Source organism: Heloderma suspectum, chromosome 17 (genome assembly GCF_057233095.1).
Source record: "Heloderma suspectum isolate Gila_16-S chromosome 17, 16-S_ref, whole genome shotgun sequence".
Taxonomy (NCBI): domain Eukaryota; kingdom Metazoa; phylum Chordata; class Lepidosauria; order Squamata; family Helodermatidae; genus Heloderma; species Heloderma suspectum.
In genome coordinates, this window is record NC_139474.1 from 9910609 (window position 1) to 9928743 (window position 18135).

At 50.7% G+C, this 18135-nt stretch overlaps 1 protein-coding gene across 2 annotated transcripts; it reads right to left on the minus strand.

The window, feature by feature from the left end:
* Positions 1 to 2519: 2519 nt before the first annotated feature.
* MTA2 (metastasis associated 1 family member 2) lies at positions 2520 to 17969 on the minus strand. Of its 2 annotated transcripts, XM_084823512.1 has the most exons (18): positions 17823 to 17969; positions 13443 to 13510; positions 13101 to 13194; positions 10841 to 10958; positions 10488 to 10551; positions 10113 to 10230; positions 9922 to 10024; positions 9726 to 9825; positions 8249 to 8437; positions 7712 to 7786; positions 7452 to 7510; positions 7270 to 7367; positions 6872 to 7011; positions 6236 to 6464; positions 6028 to 6117; positions 5361 to 5479; positions 4593 to 4741; positions 2520 to 3404 (listed from the first exon to the last, which is right to left on the minus strand). In XM_084823512.1, exons 1-18 carry the CDS (start codon positions 17848 to 17850, stop codon positions 3233 to 3235), a joined length of 2013 nt encoding a protein of 670 aa, XP_084679638.1. In that variant the 5' UTR covers positions 17851 to 17969; the 3' UTR covers positions 2520 to 3232. The 2 variants fall into 2 exon arrangements, with proteins under 2 accessions (XP_084679638.1, XP_084679639.1); XM_084823513.1 differs by lacking the exon at positions 4593 to 4741 and having other exon boundaries at positions 2521 to 3404.
* Between the last annotated feature and the right edge of the window lie 166 nt (positions 17970 to 18135).

Below are 18135 nucleotides of genomic sequence, written 5' to 3' on the forward strand. Positions count from 1 at the left end.
TTTGCCCTCAAACAAAAGCAAGCAGTTAAGAATGTAACAGCGGTGCAGGCAGCTGGTTGGCCACTGTGTGAACAGGCTGCTGGACAAGATGGACCTTTGGTCTGATCCAGCATGGCTCTTCTTATGTGCTGGATCAGGCCGAAGTCCTATCTAATCCAGCATTCTGTTCTCACAGTGGCCAACCAGGTGCCCACATGAATCCCAGAAGCAGGATATGAGCATAATAAATAGCTGGGAATCTGGAAATAACAGTTTTGGAGCAGCGCTACAGTCAGGAACCTTCTTCCTCCCGGCCGCCCCATGGCTTCTGCTTTTCTCCCATCTTACGCTTCTCCGAGCTTGAGAAAGAAAATATATGCCCCCTGTCCCCCCTTTGCATCACAGCTATGGGGGATGGACACAAAGCAAGTTGGAGCTACCTTAAAATTGATTAGTGGGCCACACTAAGAAAAGCACGGGGTATTTTGATGTTTAGATGAACACACCCATTCACAAGGCAACTCTTGGGACCCCAACCTCAAGCACTTGCTAGAAAGGGTTCATTCCACCTTCCAGACTTCCACACCAGTTTTCACTTGTGCAGAAAAAAAATGGGCAGCCAAAAAAAAGCAACAAACTTATACTAGTTCATGTGCAGGCATGGGAAACAAGGGAGCCCCTCCCCAGACCACTGTCATTAGTTTCTAGTTTTCACCTTGAGAAAGGCCCCACCAGCTACCAGTGCAAGATCTTATGAGGAGCAGAGGAAGGGAGTATTCAACCAGAACAGGTTCATTCTCCACTCCCAAAGCCTTCTCCCTGCCTCAGGTACTTTTTCCCACAAGGCTATTCTCTTGGGGCAGGTTTTGTTTTGTTTTCTAAATACATGATTCCCTAGCTCAGGGTTGGACAGACTTTAGACTTGCGGGATCTACTTTGCTATTTATTAGAAGTGGAATTTGAAGTGTATGTCTTTGGTAGCAGCAAAGTCAAGAACTCTGAGCCCAGGAATTTGTTCTGAATATCAAACCCAAGTGCCAGTCCTTCCACACAAAAATCCACTCCGGGTTACCCCAAGCTTTTAGGGCAGGGAGGGCATGTGTATCATTTTGTTGCTATTATTAAAGGTTGGGAATCAGAAGAAACCCTCACTGATCTATTGCAAATCACCCAGAAATCTACCAGTAGATCCAGATCTCCCATCTGCCCATCCCTGCCCTAGATGATTCAGGACCCTGGCTAGATGAAGAAAGGGCCCTCAGATTCTTAGATTGTGGCTTCTTTCATACAAAGCCCATACTGTAGAAGGCCAAGCTAGGACGATATGCAGTTCCTAAGGGATTCATGAACCTCCCCTGCTCCAGGGGCTGAGACAGTTACAAGTAAGAAACACGTGGGCTCTTTCAGCTAAGAAAGCAGGGGGAAGTGACACACGCCTATTGTTTTACATAGCTTCCTGTTCCTCCCACATCAATCTCAAGCCATGACTCCTGGTTTCCTAAAGATCCCCCGCACCTCCCTCCTTCATCATTACCTTACCGGATGGAAAATGTCCCAAATTTGCCCCCAAAGCTGCTGCGTATTTTATATTTTTCATAACCAGCATGTATGTTAGTCCACAACCGTTTCTGTAATCTGAATAGTTTATCCCATGTCAAGGCAGAGAGATTAGCACAGAACTGTAGAACTCAAAGCAAGGATTCACCTTAGAAGACTGTCTTCTAAGGGCGGGTGGGGGTAGAAGTACAGTGCTGATCTCTGTACCCCATGAGACAACTGACATTTTTCATTTTGGGGCTTTTGGTCCCACATCAAGGAGGTAAGGAGTAAAGTGAACAGTTCTTTCCACTACTCACTCCAAGTATGTTAAATTGGACCTCACTCTCTGTCTGTGTTTCCATCGGTGAAATGGGAGCTATTGTTGCAGCAGGAGGACAAGCGTGGTTTTTTAGGCTGCAATCCTGCACGTTTACTTAGAGAGCTGCAACCTTGCTCCACTGAACTCAATATGACTTGCTTCTGAGATGTGTATAGGATTATGCTGTTAACGTCCTGTGAAAAAGTCAACTTGCCAGCTTCTATCTATCCTGTCTTGAACGGTGTGAAGAATCCAAGGACCAAAAACTAATTTCCACTTCTTGTGTTCTCTAGGGTGGCTCACCCCAACCTGGTGCTCCTCTGATGCCTGAGTGCACCCCCACCCCGTCCTCCTCAGATAGCATGGCCGTGCTAACTGGGGAAGATAGGAGTTGCAGTCACACAAATCCGGAGGGCACCAGGTTGGACTGCTCTAGAATGTGAGCAACATTCTCTTCTTGCATTATCCTGCCTACCAGTCCTAGAGAAAGAAAGGAAGAAGGGGGAATAAGCGAGTCAGGTCCAGATTACCCACTATTACAAAAGACAGACATTTATCTGACTTTCATTGCTGTAAAAAGCCACATTTAAGAAAAAATCCCCAAGCCAAGCAAGTTCTCCAAATGAAGCTCCCCCACCTCTTGCTCCTCCTGCACCACCCCTCAAAATAAAAAAGCAGAGAAAGCTGTGAAGAAAACAGCATTTATTTTTTTGTTGCTATAAGAACCAGAAGCTGACTTAAAAAAACCTGACTTTTCCTCTCCAAACCATGTACAAAAAATGGGCTCGTCAAAGATGTATGTGGGGGGGGTATGGGGTAGCCATGTTGACAGGTAACTGGGACTGCTCCTCTTTCCCAAATACATACGTATGTGGGACCAGAGGGCAACTTTAAAAAAGACACACCAAAAAATAAGAGAGAGAGAGACACGCAGACAGAAAAAAGGAAGAAAAATAGCTGTAAAGGTGGGATGAGAAGAACTCTGAAAGGGGTTCTGTGTTCCTCTAATTCCATGCCAGCCCTACAGTTTCTCCCCAGCCCCCAACAAGGAGGGTCCAACCAACATTTATCGTGTTGCCTTGGGAGGAAGGTGGGGGAGGCCAGCTTTGTGCGCAAGTCTGAATTGTCAGAAAAGGGGGAGGGTAAAAAAATGTCAAATGTGGAAATTAAAAAATATATATATATAAAAAGGAGCATGAAGGATGTCCAGGATAATACACCTTGGGGATGGGGAAGAGATGTCCCCTCCTGCCTGGCCCAATCCCAGCAAATAGTTGGCAACCGGAGCTTTGAAGTTCCTTCTGCCAGGCAGGCCTTGGACACAGAAAAGGGGAGTTGGTGTCGGGTGAGATGGCTACAAGGATCCTAGAGGGGGTGCCAGAGAAGCAACAGCGCTCAGTCTTCCAGGATGATGGGCTCGCTGGTGCTGGCAGGATGGGCTGGGGGCACAGGCACCAGGGGCGCCACCACAGGCCGGATGGGCAGCACCGACTTCACCTTGAGTGGCAAGTTGGGCCGGCGGGCAGCACGGCGCATCTCTAGGTGGCTCAGGGCCTTGCGGAGTGCCCTGTGGGGAGGAAGAGGCACAGAACATCAGGTGGTACCATTATGCAGCCTAACAAAAAGAGACAAGGACAGGTCATACAACAGAAGAACATGCTGGAAGAGGCAGCCTGGTGCAAGAAAGAAACCAAAAGCAGGCACAGTTCTTGTGGGCTCCATAAATCACATTTTAAACACACACACACACACACACACACACACACACACACACACACCCCTCACAGCACCTCCTCCTGCCACTTGCTACTTTCTTGACCCCCACTGCAGCTCTGGCCTCAGAGATCTGGATTATTTCTAAACACGGTTCTGCATCAGCCAGGGTTTGTAAAGTCTCACTACCACTGCCAAAGCCATACAAACCTCGAACATCTGAAGTTTCCGACAACAAAGGGGAATCTTGCCTCAAAAAAGGGATAAGGCAAGATTGTGGATTGGGCAGAAAGGACTCTGAGTAAGCTGCTGCTTCTGGGACAGGAACTATGCACAAAAAGTAAAGCTACAGTCATACCTAGCTTTCTGAGTTATCTTAGCATTTATTTTAAAACATACAAGGTAGAGTTTCTAGGCCACATGGCTGCAAAGGGGGACCTCTGGCTAGCAGAAGAGCAGCAGCTTGCACAAAGTTCATGGTCGCCCTTGCACATGCCTCCCTTTCCTTTCTTGCCCCAAATACCTAGAATTCTATGAAAACCCAGAATATACAATAAATATGCAATCTACTCCTATTGGGGGGGGCATACTAATCACACCCATTTGTGGCAGAGACCTAGAGGAGAAAGAATCTGCTCTTGGGTCACAACCTAATTAAAATCCCAGGTGAGCCACAGGGTGAGTTACTACTACTTCACCTAGAAGCCCCCAACTGTTCAGAACAGAGCATTCCTCCCCACATCCACTGCCCCCGCTTGGTGCAGAATTCTTAAACATAGGCCATTTCCAGATCAGCATGTAGCTATCCAAGCAGCAATAGTAGGTGGGACAGGGTGGGTGGGGGAACCCATCTTTTATTTCCATGCTCCCGAAATGGATACTGGCACAAACCCCGTTATCTGTGGCAGGAGGACTGAACAGAAAAGGCCAATGCCAACCCTGTGCCAGAGAAGGGATAGGCTAAACACCACCACCCCGCCCCACCCTTTCATTGCCTTCCTGCTCGCCCCGACTGCATCGTTCAACATCCCTTCCCCAGTACCTGGTGTCCTTGGTAGCCACAAAAACGACAGGGTTGGGGGCGTCGGCCGGGTTCAGCTTCTGACGCTTGATGGCGGGCTGAGTACTCGACCTCATTCCGGAAGTCATGGGCCGCCCGTTGGCCGAGAAGGGGAGCCCGCCCCCTGCCACCTGCACCCGGTCGCACACAGAGCTATCAGCGAGAGGAAACCCCCAAAAGCAGTGTCCACCTCTTGCTGGCTCCCTCCCCCTCTGTCCTGAGTTGGCCTCGTCCTGCCCTAAAATACGAAGGGCAGGAGGAGAAGGGTAGGGGGTGTCCTACACGCCTGGCTGTGGGCTCACATAACTATCCACCCTCTTCCCTGCTGCAGTGAGAAATTCACACAGAGTGCCCAAAAAGATGGAAGGACCCCAGAAGCATTTCCCCTCCCTCCCAGGGTGGGGGAGGGGGCGGGGAGGAAAGGAATTCTGGAAAACTGAAAGCAGCACCACGTAAATACCCTCAGTCACAACAAATGCTACAGGAATCCAGCACAGGTTTTTTTTTTTAATGAAAACAAAAACCACACTCTGCCATTTCTGCCCCTTTTCAAAAATGTTAGGACTGGTTATGTTCCAGACACCAATCCAATGTGTGGGCCTCCCCCTCTCCCACACGCAAAACACACACTTTCAAAATTCCGTCTCTCTCTACCACTTCTGCTCCCACCCAATGTTTGGATACGCTTCCAAACAGCCTGCCCGCCCCACTGCCCTTGACGCCTATTGTGCACAGCCCAACGTCACTCACACTCTCATATGCTCGCTTGCTCACGATGCCAGCCAAGCCTCGGTTCGGGGTCAGCTGATTTCGGTTGATGGGCGTCTTGGTGCCACGGGGGGTTTTTGGTTTCAAGGGGGCTTGCGCAGCTGGAAAAACAGGAACATTGTGTTGGGGGACCCCAAAGTGAAATGCAGGCATACCCAGTCATCTTGCATCTCACCCTTAGGGAGACGTTTTCTTTTAATAATTTGAGATTTTGGAGGGGGGGAAAGCTGGGGCTTGGTAAGATCAAAGCTTCCTCTCTCTCTGCTGGTCCAGGTGACAGACAAATTCAGACACCATCCCCAAAGGTGCGCTGAGCTCTCTGTGTTGTGTAGCATTTGTAGTACACAATTTTTGCTCCCTTCCATGATCTGTGATTACCAGTTTGCCTAATTTGGGAACTCATGGCAAACTAAGGTTAGCACTAACCAGGATTGTCTGCAAACCACGGTATGGAAGCCATCCTGGTTAAGCAAAGCCGAGTTGGCATTGATTTGAATACCAGTGAATCACGGGGTTGGGAGGGAATTCACATACAAGGACAGAGTACGGAAGCGTGGGGCACATTGTGAATCTCGAAATTGTGGTTTGGAGACTGGGCCAGTGTGAAGATGCAAACCAGCTTGTCCGAGTTCTGCTTCTGTTGCCTTACCTAACTCCTTGACAATGGTAGCCAGGGGAAGCCGCACCAGAGGGTGAATCTTGAGGGGCGTCTTAGCAGCCTTGGGAAGCCGGATGGAGCCTGGAGGGAAGAAGCCGGCCACTAGCATGAGCCTTCTTTAGCACCTTCCCTCATTCAGGCCATCCTTTCCCCCTGCCCCACCTGAAGAGTCAGGCAGTTCTTCCCTCCACCCACGTACATTCTGCCTTGATGGCATTGGCGTTGATGGGGGCGTAAGGACGCCGGGCGGCCCGGCGTGGCTGCAGGATATCCCGGCACATGCGGCGCGCAATGCGGGTCAGCTTGGTGGTCTGCAACAGGAAGGTCTGTCGGTTCTTTGCCAGGAGTTTTGCCCGATTGGCACTGGTTGTGTACGGTGAGAGGCTTTGGGCTTCCGGCCGAGACATATGGCCCCGGGAGTGTGGCTCCTGGAAACAGGGTGAGGGTGGATGTGGTGAAACAACCACCCAGCTTAAGAACTGAGTGACAGGTTGGGGAGGGAGGGAGGGAAAGGGCCAGCACATGGCAAGATCAAAAGGGAAAACCCACTGTTTACTCGGACAAGCCAGCTTGGACAACCCCAAAGCTGCCTCCACATTTAGACTCAAGGTGCTGAGCAGGAATATCCTTTCAGAAAAGGCCCCTTAGCTATTGGATAGGTTGGCCCCACTCTAGCAGCCATTAGATATCATTCTAGGTGAGCCCCAGAAGACCATGGTAAAATTTAGAGGCTTCATGAGGACAGCAAATGACAGCCTTAAAAAAAAAAAAAAAAAGGAGCCAGCTTCCCATCAAGGAATTCTCAGAGAACAAGGGATACCCCCAAGGGCATTACCGTGACACTGCGTGCTGCTCCCTCGAGCTGTGTCGGGGTCTTCAGGCCCCCGTATTTCTTCCAGTAGATCCAACAGGAGGCGCAGAGGCGGCACTGCATGTTGGGGGGACCCCAGGCATACCACTGTGCTGACTGGGTAGCTGTGGGCCGAGACGAAGGCAGAGGAGGTCACAGACTCATCTAGGAGAAACCCAAGATGCCACCCCCCCACACACCTCCCCATCAGGTACAGGAACGATTCCCCAATGTCCACCTTGTGTGAATGCTGCGGCACCATACCACCAGGGCTGAGAAAGCGTGTGGTGAGGGCAGGGAAAATGGCGCGGGCCGGACTGCCTCCAAATCAGAGATGGGGCCTGAGCCCCTCCCCACCTTTACAGCCCCAGGCGGGTACTCACTGTGGCAGCTCTCGCAGGTCAACCCCTTCTGGAAGCCAGCTCCGTTCATGCCAGGCTTGGAGCCCACAGAGATGATTTGGTTCGGGTTGGGTTTCGTGCTGGGCAAGGGACGGAAAGGCAACTACGTTGAGCAGGCCTGGCGGCGCTCCCCCGCGTGCTTCCCTCAGGGTGGGGATACTCACTAGGTGGGGATGTACACCTGCTTCAGCTTGCTGTCCGCTTCAGCCGCTTTCAACCTTTTCTGCACAGAAAGAGAAATGGTGGAAGGTGAAGAAGGGCCTTGTTTTGTGGGCCTTCATCCGGATCTGAGCCCCCACGCATCAAAGCCACTTGGTCAGCAGCTCCAGAGACATGTGCAGCTACTGGGCAAGGAACACCTCCCCCCCCTGGTCCTCCATCTTGCTCTGCATCCTGAGACGCCTGTAGAAATCCATTCACCCACCTGCTGGATATATCGGTCCGTGGTTTTCCACATGTAGTAGAACTGCACAATGCTGGCCAGGGACTTCCACGGGAGCTGCAAGGGACACAGACTTCAAGAGCATGCCCAGCTCCACCTCTCATCCAGAGAAAGCGGAGCTTCGAGGTTGTGCATCCACACACCCCAGATCCTCACAGCACTTGATTTAAGGAGGGGAGTTGGCTTCTGATCCAGGAATCCCTGCTCCCTGATAAGTGGAGGATGAACTGCAGTTGCTAAAGGAGTGGAGTGGAGTGGGGTGGGTGGATCAGACGAGAAGCGAAGAAAGGAACTATTGTGCACGTTACCGGCTACATATGCTCCAGCTCCCAGTCCTGGCTCAAATTAGAAATGATCCCTGCCTGTTTGCCAGAAGGAAAATGAGGATGCCCTCACCTTTTCAAGAGCAGGGGGGAACCACCCTTCCCACCTTTGGGGGAAACAGGGATGATGATTAAAAAGCTGAGCCACAGAAGACTCTGGCTGTTCTGTTCCACTCAACCCACAAGCCCAACTCACAAAGTCCTGCCGGATGTCGTTGAAGTCTTTGCCGTATTTCTCCAGGGCCTCCTCAAAGAGCATGGCTTCCGAAGCTGACCACTCCTCCATCTCGTCCCTGCACAGCACGGGCCCTCCCTGGGGCACCAGTGTTGACATCGCCTTGGCCAGGTCGTAGCCGTTTCGCTGCAGAGTATCCATTGCATGGAACTGCCAAGACAGGGAAGAAGGGGTCTGTCAGAAGAGCTAGGCGCGAGTGGGCCACCTAACAACCTGCAGCTGTGTCCTGGGTGCAAGAATGCAATTCCTTCAGCCCCTGAGGCTCAACTTAGGCTTTTGTCAAGCCATGGTTCAGGAAGCTTAGCTATGGTTTGACGTGATGCTTGAATCGACAGGCCATGCGGTTGGTGACTGGCTGGCAAACCAGAAACAGAGACCGTTGTTTCTTCGAAATGGGTTTGTAAATGAGTCTGTGCTCATTGTAGTTTAGCGTCATGTCTGAATTGGCAAACCATAGTTATGGCCATTGCTCTGCCCCTCGAGGCCCCTGCACCTACAGACCACAGTGCTGAGCAGACAGAAACAAAAGCAGACAAACAGCTATAAGCCACTATTTGCCTATTCTACATTTTAAAGTTCAAATTTGAGTTTGAGTCTTAACACATGGTTTGGCATGACAGCCAAACTGAGGCTTTGCAGTGCCTTTTTTGTTGTGGAAACACCCACGTTTAGAGTCCTTATTGTTATAAATGTAGGGCCCATTCGCACATCACGGCAGCAAATCATGGGTTAATTGATCCAGGATTTGCTGGGTTGCATGCTGCGTGTAAGCCACTCCACATAATCAGCTTTTGACTGAGCCGATCGTAGGCTGCTGAGTGACATGAGAACGTGGAAAATTTGGGTTATTTGTGGGTTAAACAACTCAAGGTTCACCTAACAACTTATTGTAGCTTAACTTTGAGTTGTTTAACCCACAAATAGCCCAAAGTGTCCAAGTTCTCAAGTCACACAGCAACCTACAATTGGGCCAATAAGAAGTTAATTATGCAAAGTGGAAGCGGCTCGCACCTCAGGAATTCGTGGGTTAATTAACCATTACGTGTGAGCCAGGTCCCTGGCTTGAAAGCATTTGGCCAATGCCAGAGGATCTGGACATCAAAGGCAGAGTTCCTCTGGCATTGGCCACATCCTTTCAAGCCAGGGACCTGGACGTCAAAGGCAGAGTTCCAGAGTATCCTCTATAGCTCCTTGTCCCCTCCCTAGAAGAATTATACAGAGTAGTAAAAATGGCAGAATTATGCAAAATAAGCAACTTTGCATTATTTTAGTTAGCATGATCTATAGTAGCTGCAGAACTCAGCTCTTCTTGACACAGGATTTGGGTGCAGAATTTTTATATATATCTTTTCACACGGAGCACATACAGCCCTGCCCATCCTGACCCCCTCCACAGTTGCTGACCTTCCCTCCCTGTCCTCTCCCTGCCCCCCCTCACCAGCGTGATGTCCCGGGAGGCAGCAGCCGCACTCATGTGAAGGCTAGGCTGCCGGATGGAACTGCTGCAATCGAGGGCCCGAGCGAAGGTGCCAACGGCTCTGGTGCAAGAGAGAGGAAGGAGAGGGTTAATGACAAGCCGGAGCCAGAGTCTGCCTGATAAGAGGAGCCAGAACACCCCCCCAGCTGTATCTCACCGAGCCACCACAAGGAACTGGTCAATTTGCCGGTCAGTTAGGGGGTTGTCAGGATCCCACACCTTCATCTCCATCTTCTGCTGGTTCCTGTTGTCGGATTCACCTGGGGGCGAATCAAGGAAGGGGCTGTCAATACACATGGACCAAGGGAAATGCATTTCGCCCAGCCGCTGGGGCCAGTCCCCACTCACCTTCTGCCAGTCGTTCTGGGATCTCTGCCTGGTACTTGCAGCCTACCCGAATCTCACCCTGGTCAGCCAGGAGAGTCTTCTGAACTGGGTCAAAGACCAGCGAGTAGAAAAAACAATCCTGTGAGGAGGCAAGGGACGAGTTAATAGGAGTTACCTGACAATATGCAATCTCTTTAAGTTACTTATACACACACACACACACTCTCTCTCTCTCTCTCTCTCACTCACTCACTCACTCACTCACTCACTCAACTAAGCCAGGAGAAGCAAAGGCCACCATTCTGTTTGATGGGGCTGAAGGACACCACGCTATCACAAGCCCAGAACTTCAGGACACCAGGCAGTGATGGAAATTCACTACCCAACTGGCCTCACCTCTTTATCCAGGTACTGGCTGAGGATGTCTGTCTCGTTGAGCAGCGTAACGCTGCATTTCCCCCTGCAAGGGCCAAGCAGAATCTCTGTCATATTCCTGAAGTGCCCCCTGCTCCTGTTAGTACAGGGGTGGGGAATGTCTAACCCTCCAGATGCTGGCAGCCTGGGACTCCCAAAGCCCCAACCAGCATAGCCAATGGTGAGGGCTGACAGGAGTTGCAGTCCAACATCTGGAGGGCTACATGTTGCCCATGCAGCCAGACCCCGCCCTAGCAATGGAGCCTTCTTTCACTCTACAACCCAGGACAGCAGATGTCACAGGATCTGACCCATCACCTCCAGGCTTCCCTCACCGTATGTGGGTGGCAGGCAGAGACTCAAATTGGCGTGACAGGAAGAGCTCACGGTGCTTCAGCTGGTGCCGCTGCTGCTCTGACACTGAAGGCTGTTTGGATTCTTCTTCAAATTCTCCTGTTGGGGAGAATGGGGGGGCAGCGGGGGGGAGGGAGAGAGAAGAGAAGAAAGAGGACAGAGTGGGTAAAGGCCACCAGTTGTCCACTTCCAAGAATTCCATCTTCCCGAGACTGCACGATTTCGCCCCTCTATTCAGCCAGTGAACCCAGCCTAGCCAGCCAATTCGGACAAGGTTAGTTTTCCAGTTCATCAGAACTAGTTTGCTGGATCACAGCAACATCCAGCCCAACATTCCACCTCCAACAGTGGCCAGCCAGACCCACCTGGAAACTCACAAGTGGTACAGGAAGGGGATGGTGCTTTACTGGTTCTCCCTAGCGTCTGACAACCAGGGTGCCAGTAGTTAAAAGCATCGGACTGGGGAGACCCAGGTTTTAATCCCCACTTGCTATGAAGATCACTGAGTGACCATTCTCTCTCTCTCTCTCTCACCCCCCCCCACACACAGCCTAAACTCACAGCATTGTGAGAGGATAAAAATGGGGTGCCCCTCAGGAATGCCACCTTTATCTCCTTGGAGGAAGGCTGGGATATAAGTGTGAGAAATAAACTGAGGTTCAAAAGGAGTACTGCCTTTGAACACAGAGGTTCCATTCACTTATCATGGTGAATTGTCATTAATAGGCCTATCCTCCACCACAGGCTTCTCTAAACCACTTTTTAAAAGTCATCTAGGCCAATGGCCATCACCACATCCTGCAGCAGCAACTGCCAGGATTTCATTATACATGATGTGTGAAAAAGCCCCATCACTCAGTTTGATCCAGAGTTCCAGTACTGTGAGGGAGAAAATCCACCCACTCCCTTTACACTCCATACATAGCATAACTTTTATCATGCCCCCTTCCCCTCTCCAGTCTTTTTTTTTTTTTTCCTGAACTAAAGAGCCTCAAACATGTTAACTTTTCCTCAGGCCCCTGGTCATTTTCAGTTGCCCTTTTCACCCAAAATGTAGCATGGTGCCCGATTCTAATTGGAAGTCCTTGTGGTTTCTCTCTCTCTCTCTCATTCTCTCTCTCACTCAACCGTGCGCGCGCGCACACACACACACACACACACACAGCGCCATCCACCCTGCCAGGAGCAGCAGGGGGCCGGGCCACCAAGAGGCGTACTGTTCTACCAACTCCCTTCTGCTTCTAGCACTTGGCAGCATCCCAGGGAGGAGGGGACAAGAGGAACCAGAGGGATGCTGGCTCCACCCCCACCCCCTTGCTTTTTGGCTCAGGAAATCCTCTGCTGGGATGGGCAGGCAGGCCGGTGGATTAGAGGCAGCCTTGAATCGGCCCTCCTCTTCCTTGCTTGGTCTGATTGGGCAGAGTCAAGATCACAGCCCCTGCTCAAGAGGCCAGGAAGCCCTAAGCAGAGTCATGCATGCAGGCTCCTCCCCCTCCACCAGCACAGCTGAGAGCCCACTTCTGTTAACCCTTCAGTAGCTGTTGACTCCCATGCTGTGCCAGGACTCATCAAAGGCTAGGCTTTGCAAGGGGAGGCAATGCTGAGCGGGACAGATGGCATCTCCCAGCCTTCACCTCCCCAATTCAATTCTGCTCATGCCCTTCTCCGAAGCCAAAACCTCCTCATGGTGTCCCAAACCAAAGTACATAATCTAACTCCTGCCAAAGTTTAAACCAGTCAATACAGGCAAAGAACCAGCTACTGACCCTGCCTACTATGGGTATACATGCATGTGTATACACACGTATTGAAGAGAAAAGATGAGGCCACAGGATTCTTTAACTCCTAACTTCTGCCAGGGTAGAAAGAAGCCTTCCAGAGCTCTCCAATACTACTGCTCCAGGGATAGGGTGGGGCAGCTTTCACCCATTCCCTTTCTGGCCAGATTCCCTCCTCCCATCACTACAACCTGAGGGCAACAGCGCTGTATCCGCCCCTTTGACTGCATTCTTCTGTCCACTGCCTCCCTCCAGCAGTGTCACCAGACAGGCTGCCAAACCACTCATTCCAAGGCACACTGCACAAGCCCTGCCAACCAGAGACCCAGTGCAACACCCAGTGCAACACGCAGTCCAAAGCCTTCACTACACAGGGCCAAAAGCCCCTGATCGTTCTTCAAGGCCACTGGCTCTGAAGAGCACCCAGTTTACCAAGCACACGCCGGGATCCCCTGCTACTCACGGGCATTGCTGTCAGCAAGGCTGTTGAGGCTACTGGAGATATCACGCCGCCGAAACAGGCAGACAACCTTGGCCTCAACGTTGCCATTGGCCGTCTGGGGGAGAAAGAGGAGACATGCTGCTTATGGGTATTCAGGCTCACAAATGGGGGGCAACGGCAGATTCATGATCTCTTGCTCAAATGCCCCACCAAACCCAAGAGCTTCCCACTTAAGCTGCATTCTTCCACTCCATCCTCCGCAAACACCCTGGCTTCTTTAGCCACAATGGGTCCAGGAGCCCCATGGGACACAGGGAAGCTCACCCTCCCCTTCAGTGCCCTCACAACCAGCGCTACCCTTACCTTGTTGAGCTCTTCAATACGGCGCACGAGGTAGGGGTTACTAGAGGAATTCTCAAAGTAGACATAATCTGCAAGAGGGATAAAGCAAAAGGCAATGAGGCAATGAAAAAAAAGAAGCTGGAAGGCGGAATCATATTCTCAGGAGACCCTGGTGACTGTAAGAACAACATAGGCTTCTTGTGCACAACACTTTTCTCTTAAGTTGCTCTAAATGCTTCATGGAAGTTATCCAAGACAAGGCTTGAGGTTTTTTAAAACTAGAACCCTGAAGCCCATCAACCAGAGCCAGGTGCAAAACTGTGGCTCAGGGAGAGGCGAGGGAGGTCATACATTTAGGATTAAGGAATAGGGTTGTCCAAGTACACGCACAGCCCAGGAATCTGTTTGCAGTACAAGAGCTCTCAGTCTTCACATGAAAATCCACTCCCACTTCCCCCCCCCCAAGCTTTCTTCGTTTCAGTTGCCTAATTTAGAAGGGGGGGCGCTTTTGTTGAACCATGAGGAGTCAGAAACCCTTGCTGATCTACTGCAACTCACCCAGAAATAAAAGCCCAGATTACTTTCTGCCTGCTCCTGATCTAAGCCATCCTTACAGCCAGCCTATGAAGTAGGCTGGTATTATCATTATCCCCATATGTAGAGATAAGGGCCTGAGCCCGGGAGAGTATGGCTTGTTTAAAGCTACATGGCAAATCCACAACTAAAATGAGAATTGACCCATGGACTTCCTTGTTTAGAGTTCATACTCTTAAATAGTCCTCATAAATATGCTCTCCCTGTATACTGCCTCTGAACATGGAAGTTCCATTCAGTCATCATAGCTAATAGCCATGGGCCAAGTATGCAGCAGAGTGTATGCAAGTTGTATCCACCAGGCCCACCGAAGTACCACAGCAAAAATATGAAGATTCCTCTCATCTAGATCCTTCTCATCCCCTTTTGCCCAGGACAAAGAAAACTTCCACTGTTTCTCCCCTCTGGCCCAGCTTCAAGGCTTCCCACCTTCCACTTCAGCCTCTGTCGATTTCATCCAAGGCCATGAGTATCCCACCTCTTTGGGACTGTGCTGTGTGACCAGGGGATCTGGCACAGAATTTCAATACATGCAAAATATGCAAATTTCCCTGATTTGCATATTTCCTACAGGGCACATAATTATTATTTCGCGTAAAGTGTAAAGCATATATATATATATGTGGCTAAACCCTGTGATAGGCCACAAGCTTCTCTGCCCTTTGTGGCCATATGCAAGCTTTGTAATCATTATGACAATCATGTAAGGCAGGCCAATATTACCATCACCATGGGAAGGTTGAGAGATGGCAGTTTGCCAAAGGCCATCCAGCAAGCCCACAGCTGTCCTGAGTCTTGGAACTGGGGACTTTCAGCCCACAATTCCCGGTCTTCACTAAAAGTTCTCAATTAGTAGATCTCAATCCCTTGTGGGGTTGCCAGCCATTTGTCTGACCTGTGGAAAAGGGCTGGGCTTGCCTCTTGTGCACCCACAAGGCCTATTTCCACTATTACTGACAAGTTGTTTTCCTGTCAACTAATTGTTATGCTTTCTGATTATTAATTCTTATAAGGTGCTCTGGGAACCTTTTGACTGAAGCACAGGATAAAAATGCTTTGGATAAATGAAGACAGCTTGGGCTATGGGGAGGTATAGAAATATAAATAATAATAACATAAATAAATGAATAAATATCAATGCCAGGTGCTGCGTACAACATACATGTGACTCAGATTCAACTCACATTAAATAGAAAGTGGAAAAATAAGAAGAAAAAGGTCAGGGTCACAGACAGGGTTGGAGGGAATCAGGTGACAACAGGAAGGTGGACAGGAGAGGTATGGCTGAAGTAGCAAGTCTTCAGAATAGGAGCCTGGGGGGAAAGGGAATCCTCAACAGGGAGGGGGAGGATGTTTCAGGCCAAAGGAACCACAGGGTGGTTTAAGAGATAGAGATAAAAGTGGGAGGAGGTGACTAAGGGGCCCAACAGCTTGTGAGCAGGGGAGTAGGAGGGAATAAGGGTAGCATGATCTAAACATAAGAATTAGAAGCTTGAAGGTGATGGAAATAAAAGACAGGGAGCTGGATGAACATATGAAGCTGTCTTATATTTATCAGACCATCTCACCCACTATTTGTTCTGATTGGAAAGTCTCACTAGGGTCTGAGGTGGCAGCAGCGGTGTGCGTGGGTCTTTACTAGCCCTGCCACCTGATCTTTTTAGCTGGAGATGCCAGGGACTGAACCTGGGACCTTTTTCTACATGCAAGGCAAGCATGCTATCACAGACCTATGGCCCTATAGTGCAGAGGCTTCAGGAATCAAATACCCTGATCATAGCAACAGAAAAGAGACAGAGAGAATATCGGTAGAGGTATTCCCAATTGACTGTAGAGGAAGAACATAGGAATTGCCTTGCTGGATCAGACGAAAGTCCTAGTCCAGCGTCCCGTTTCCAACAGTAACCCTCCTTTGTGGTTTGTCCCCATCATCTGGTACTCAGAGGTACCAGATGATAAACATGGAGATTCCATTGTCTTCTCATGCAGTAGATGAGATAAATGCTCTTCTTAAAACCAACTTTCCAGCATCCTGTTCACAACTCCATATGCACCCTGTCACCCCATTCCAGTCTGACAAGCATGAATCCAACACAGTCCTTTGCTCAGCCACTTAATGGCAGACCCCTTAGACAACTAGGAACACCCCTATCAGTTTCTTATCTCCCACCCTCCCTCCAAACCAACCACATCCTCCTCACACCTCTCTACACAAACAACCAGATCTTGATCTATCTACCTGTACACCTCCCCACTTTTTCCATAAGCCTAACCTTGCTGCCTCCCCCCCCCCCCCGATCTTCTGGGCCTCAATCCCAATGACCAAACCCATCAGATGGAGAACCACTCAGTCTTCTCACCTACTCAAGAAAATCCTGTAACAGTGAGGGTAAATAATCCACAGGATTTTCCACCTAAACTTATTTTTAGCCTCCCCCCCACGATAACCTTTCACCCCAAATTCCAATCTCTAAGAAGATACTTGAGCCATCGGCTTGACCTCCCTCCCCAAAATAACCACTTCCTACCCCCAACCAGCACCCCACTTCTGATCAAGGTACACTTTGACTTCCTTAGTCCACCCCGACCCTCTCCTTAATACCCCCAATCCCCCACCTCTTTAGCATAGCTTTCAGACCAACTCCCTCATGACTCAACCCCCAGACTAGCCCAGGGCCTAGCCCTTATTACCCCTGAGCTATTCGTTCACCCTGCCCTCCAACGTGAGCCTACACCCCCCACACCCCTTGTGCTTCTAATTTTTGCGCCACTGCCTCAAAACTACTCCCTTAGCTCCTCCGCATAACTCCTTAATAACTCCTAATCCCCTCCCCACCTCCAGCAGCTTCCCCACCAGTCTGCTTGCTACTTAACTCTTCCTGACCACTTCCAATTTAAGCCAGACCCCCCCACTCATTTATCTTAAAAATTAACCTAGCCCCATCCCCATCTCCAGTCTTTATCCCTCTAACTGGAACCAACCCACTTAGTGTCCACAGACCCCTTATTACCTTCAGCCTTCCACACCTGTTTTGACCCAGCCCCTCCACCTATCCCTTAAGAACCCCAACTGACTTATTTCATTCAGGAATCCTGCTCCTTCATAATCCTCCTGCCCCACATTTCCCTGAGTTAAAAATCACCCGCTCCCCATCCTAGACCCCTTTTCACTTGACAGAGGAACCTAGCCCCCTCCTTCTTCCAAATCTTTATCCCACTATCTGGGCTTAACCCCCTTATTATGACCTCCCCACCCAACACCCCCTCATCTGTTTAGACTGAGCCCCCTCCACCTATTCCTCAAAACCCCTTAACCCACATACTCTTTCATGGCCCAACCAGCCTTCCTCTTACACCCCAATAACACCCCCACTCACCCTAACCCTTCACATTTAAAATCAGCCCCCCTTCCTTCCATCTTACAAATGGACCCAGCCCCCTCCTTCCAAATATTTGCCCCACTTCCTGGACCCTTCCCCCCCTTTCAGCCTCCCTCTCTCCTTTACTCCCCGCAAATCCCTCACCTCCCTAATTAGACCAAGCCCCTTCACGTACTCCTTAATACCCCTCGACCCACAGATACACTTACCCCCCTTCTGCCCCCCTCTAAATCTTTATCCCTGGAGCGACACCCCTTTGTCCCCTTCCCCTATTCACTCCTCGTTTCCTGGCCTCCCCCCCACGCCTCATAGCCTCCCCCACAACTACCCCCTCACCGCGCCCCTCCCCCCTCGTGTCTCGCCCCTCCCCCATTTTTCCCCACAGGCACCCCCCACACACACTGCTCCCCTCCTCCCCTCTCCTTACCGCCCACCCGGTACATATTGGCCGCCATGGCGCCTTTGGGGCGCTCCGACGACTCCTCCTGGCCCGGCTCGGCCCCCTCAGGAACTCCGGGCCCGGCCGCTCTTCATCGCCTCCCGCCGCCGTTGTGGTTCTCCCCCCTCACGCAGCGAGCGCCGGCCAAGCCTCGAGCGCCTCGGGAATCTACGGAAGGCCGCCCTCGGGCGTCTTCGGAAAGACTCGGGCTTTTCCGGTTCGAGTTCGTGGGGGCACGCCGGAGCTAAGCTTTCGGCAGAAGCAGCTCGAGCTTTCCCGGAAAATTTGTCGGAAAGAGACG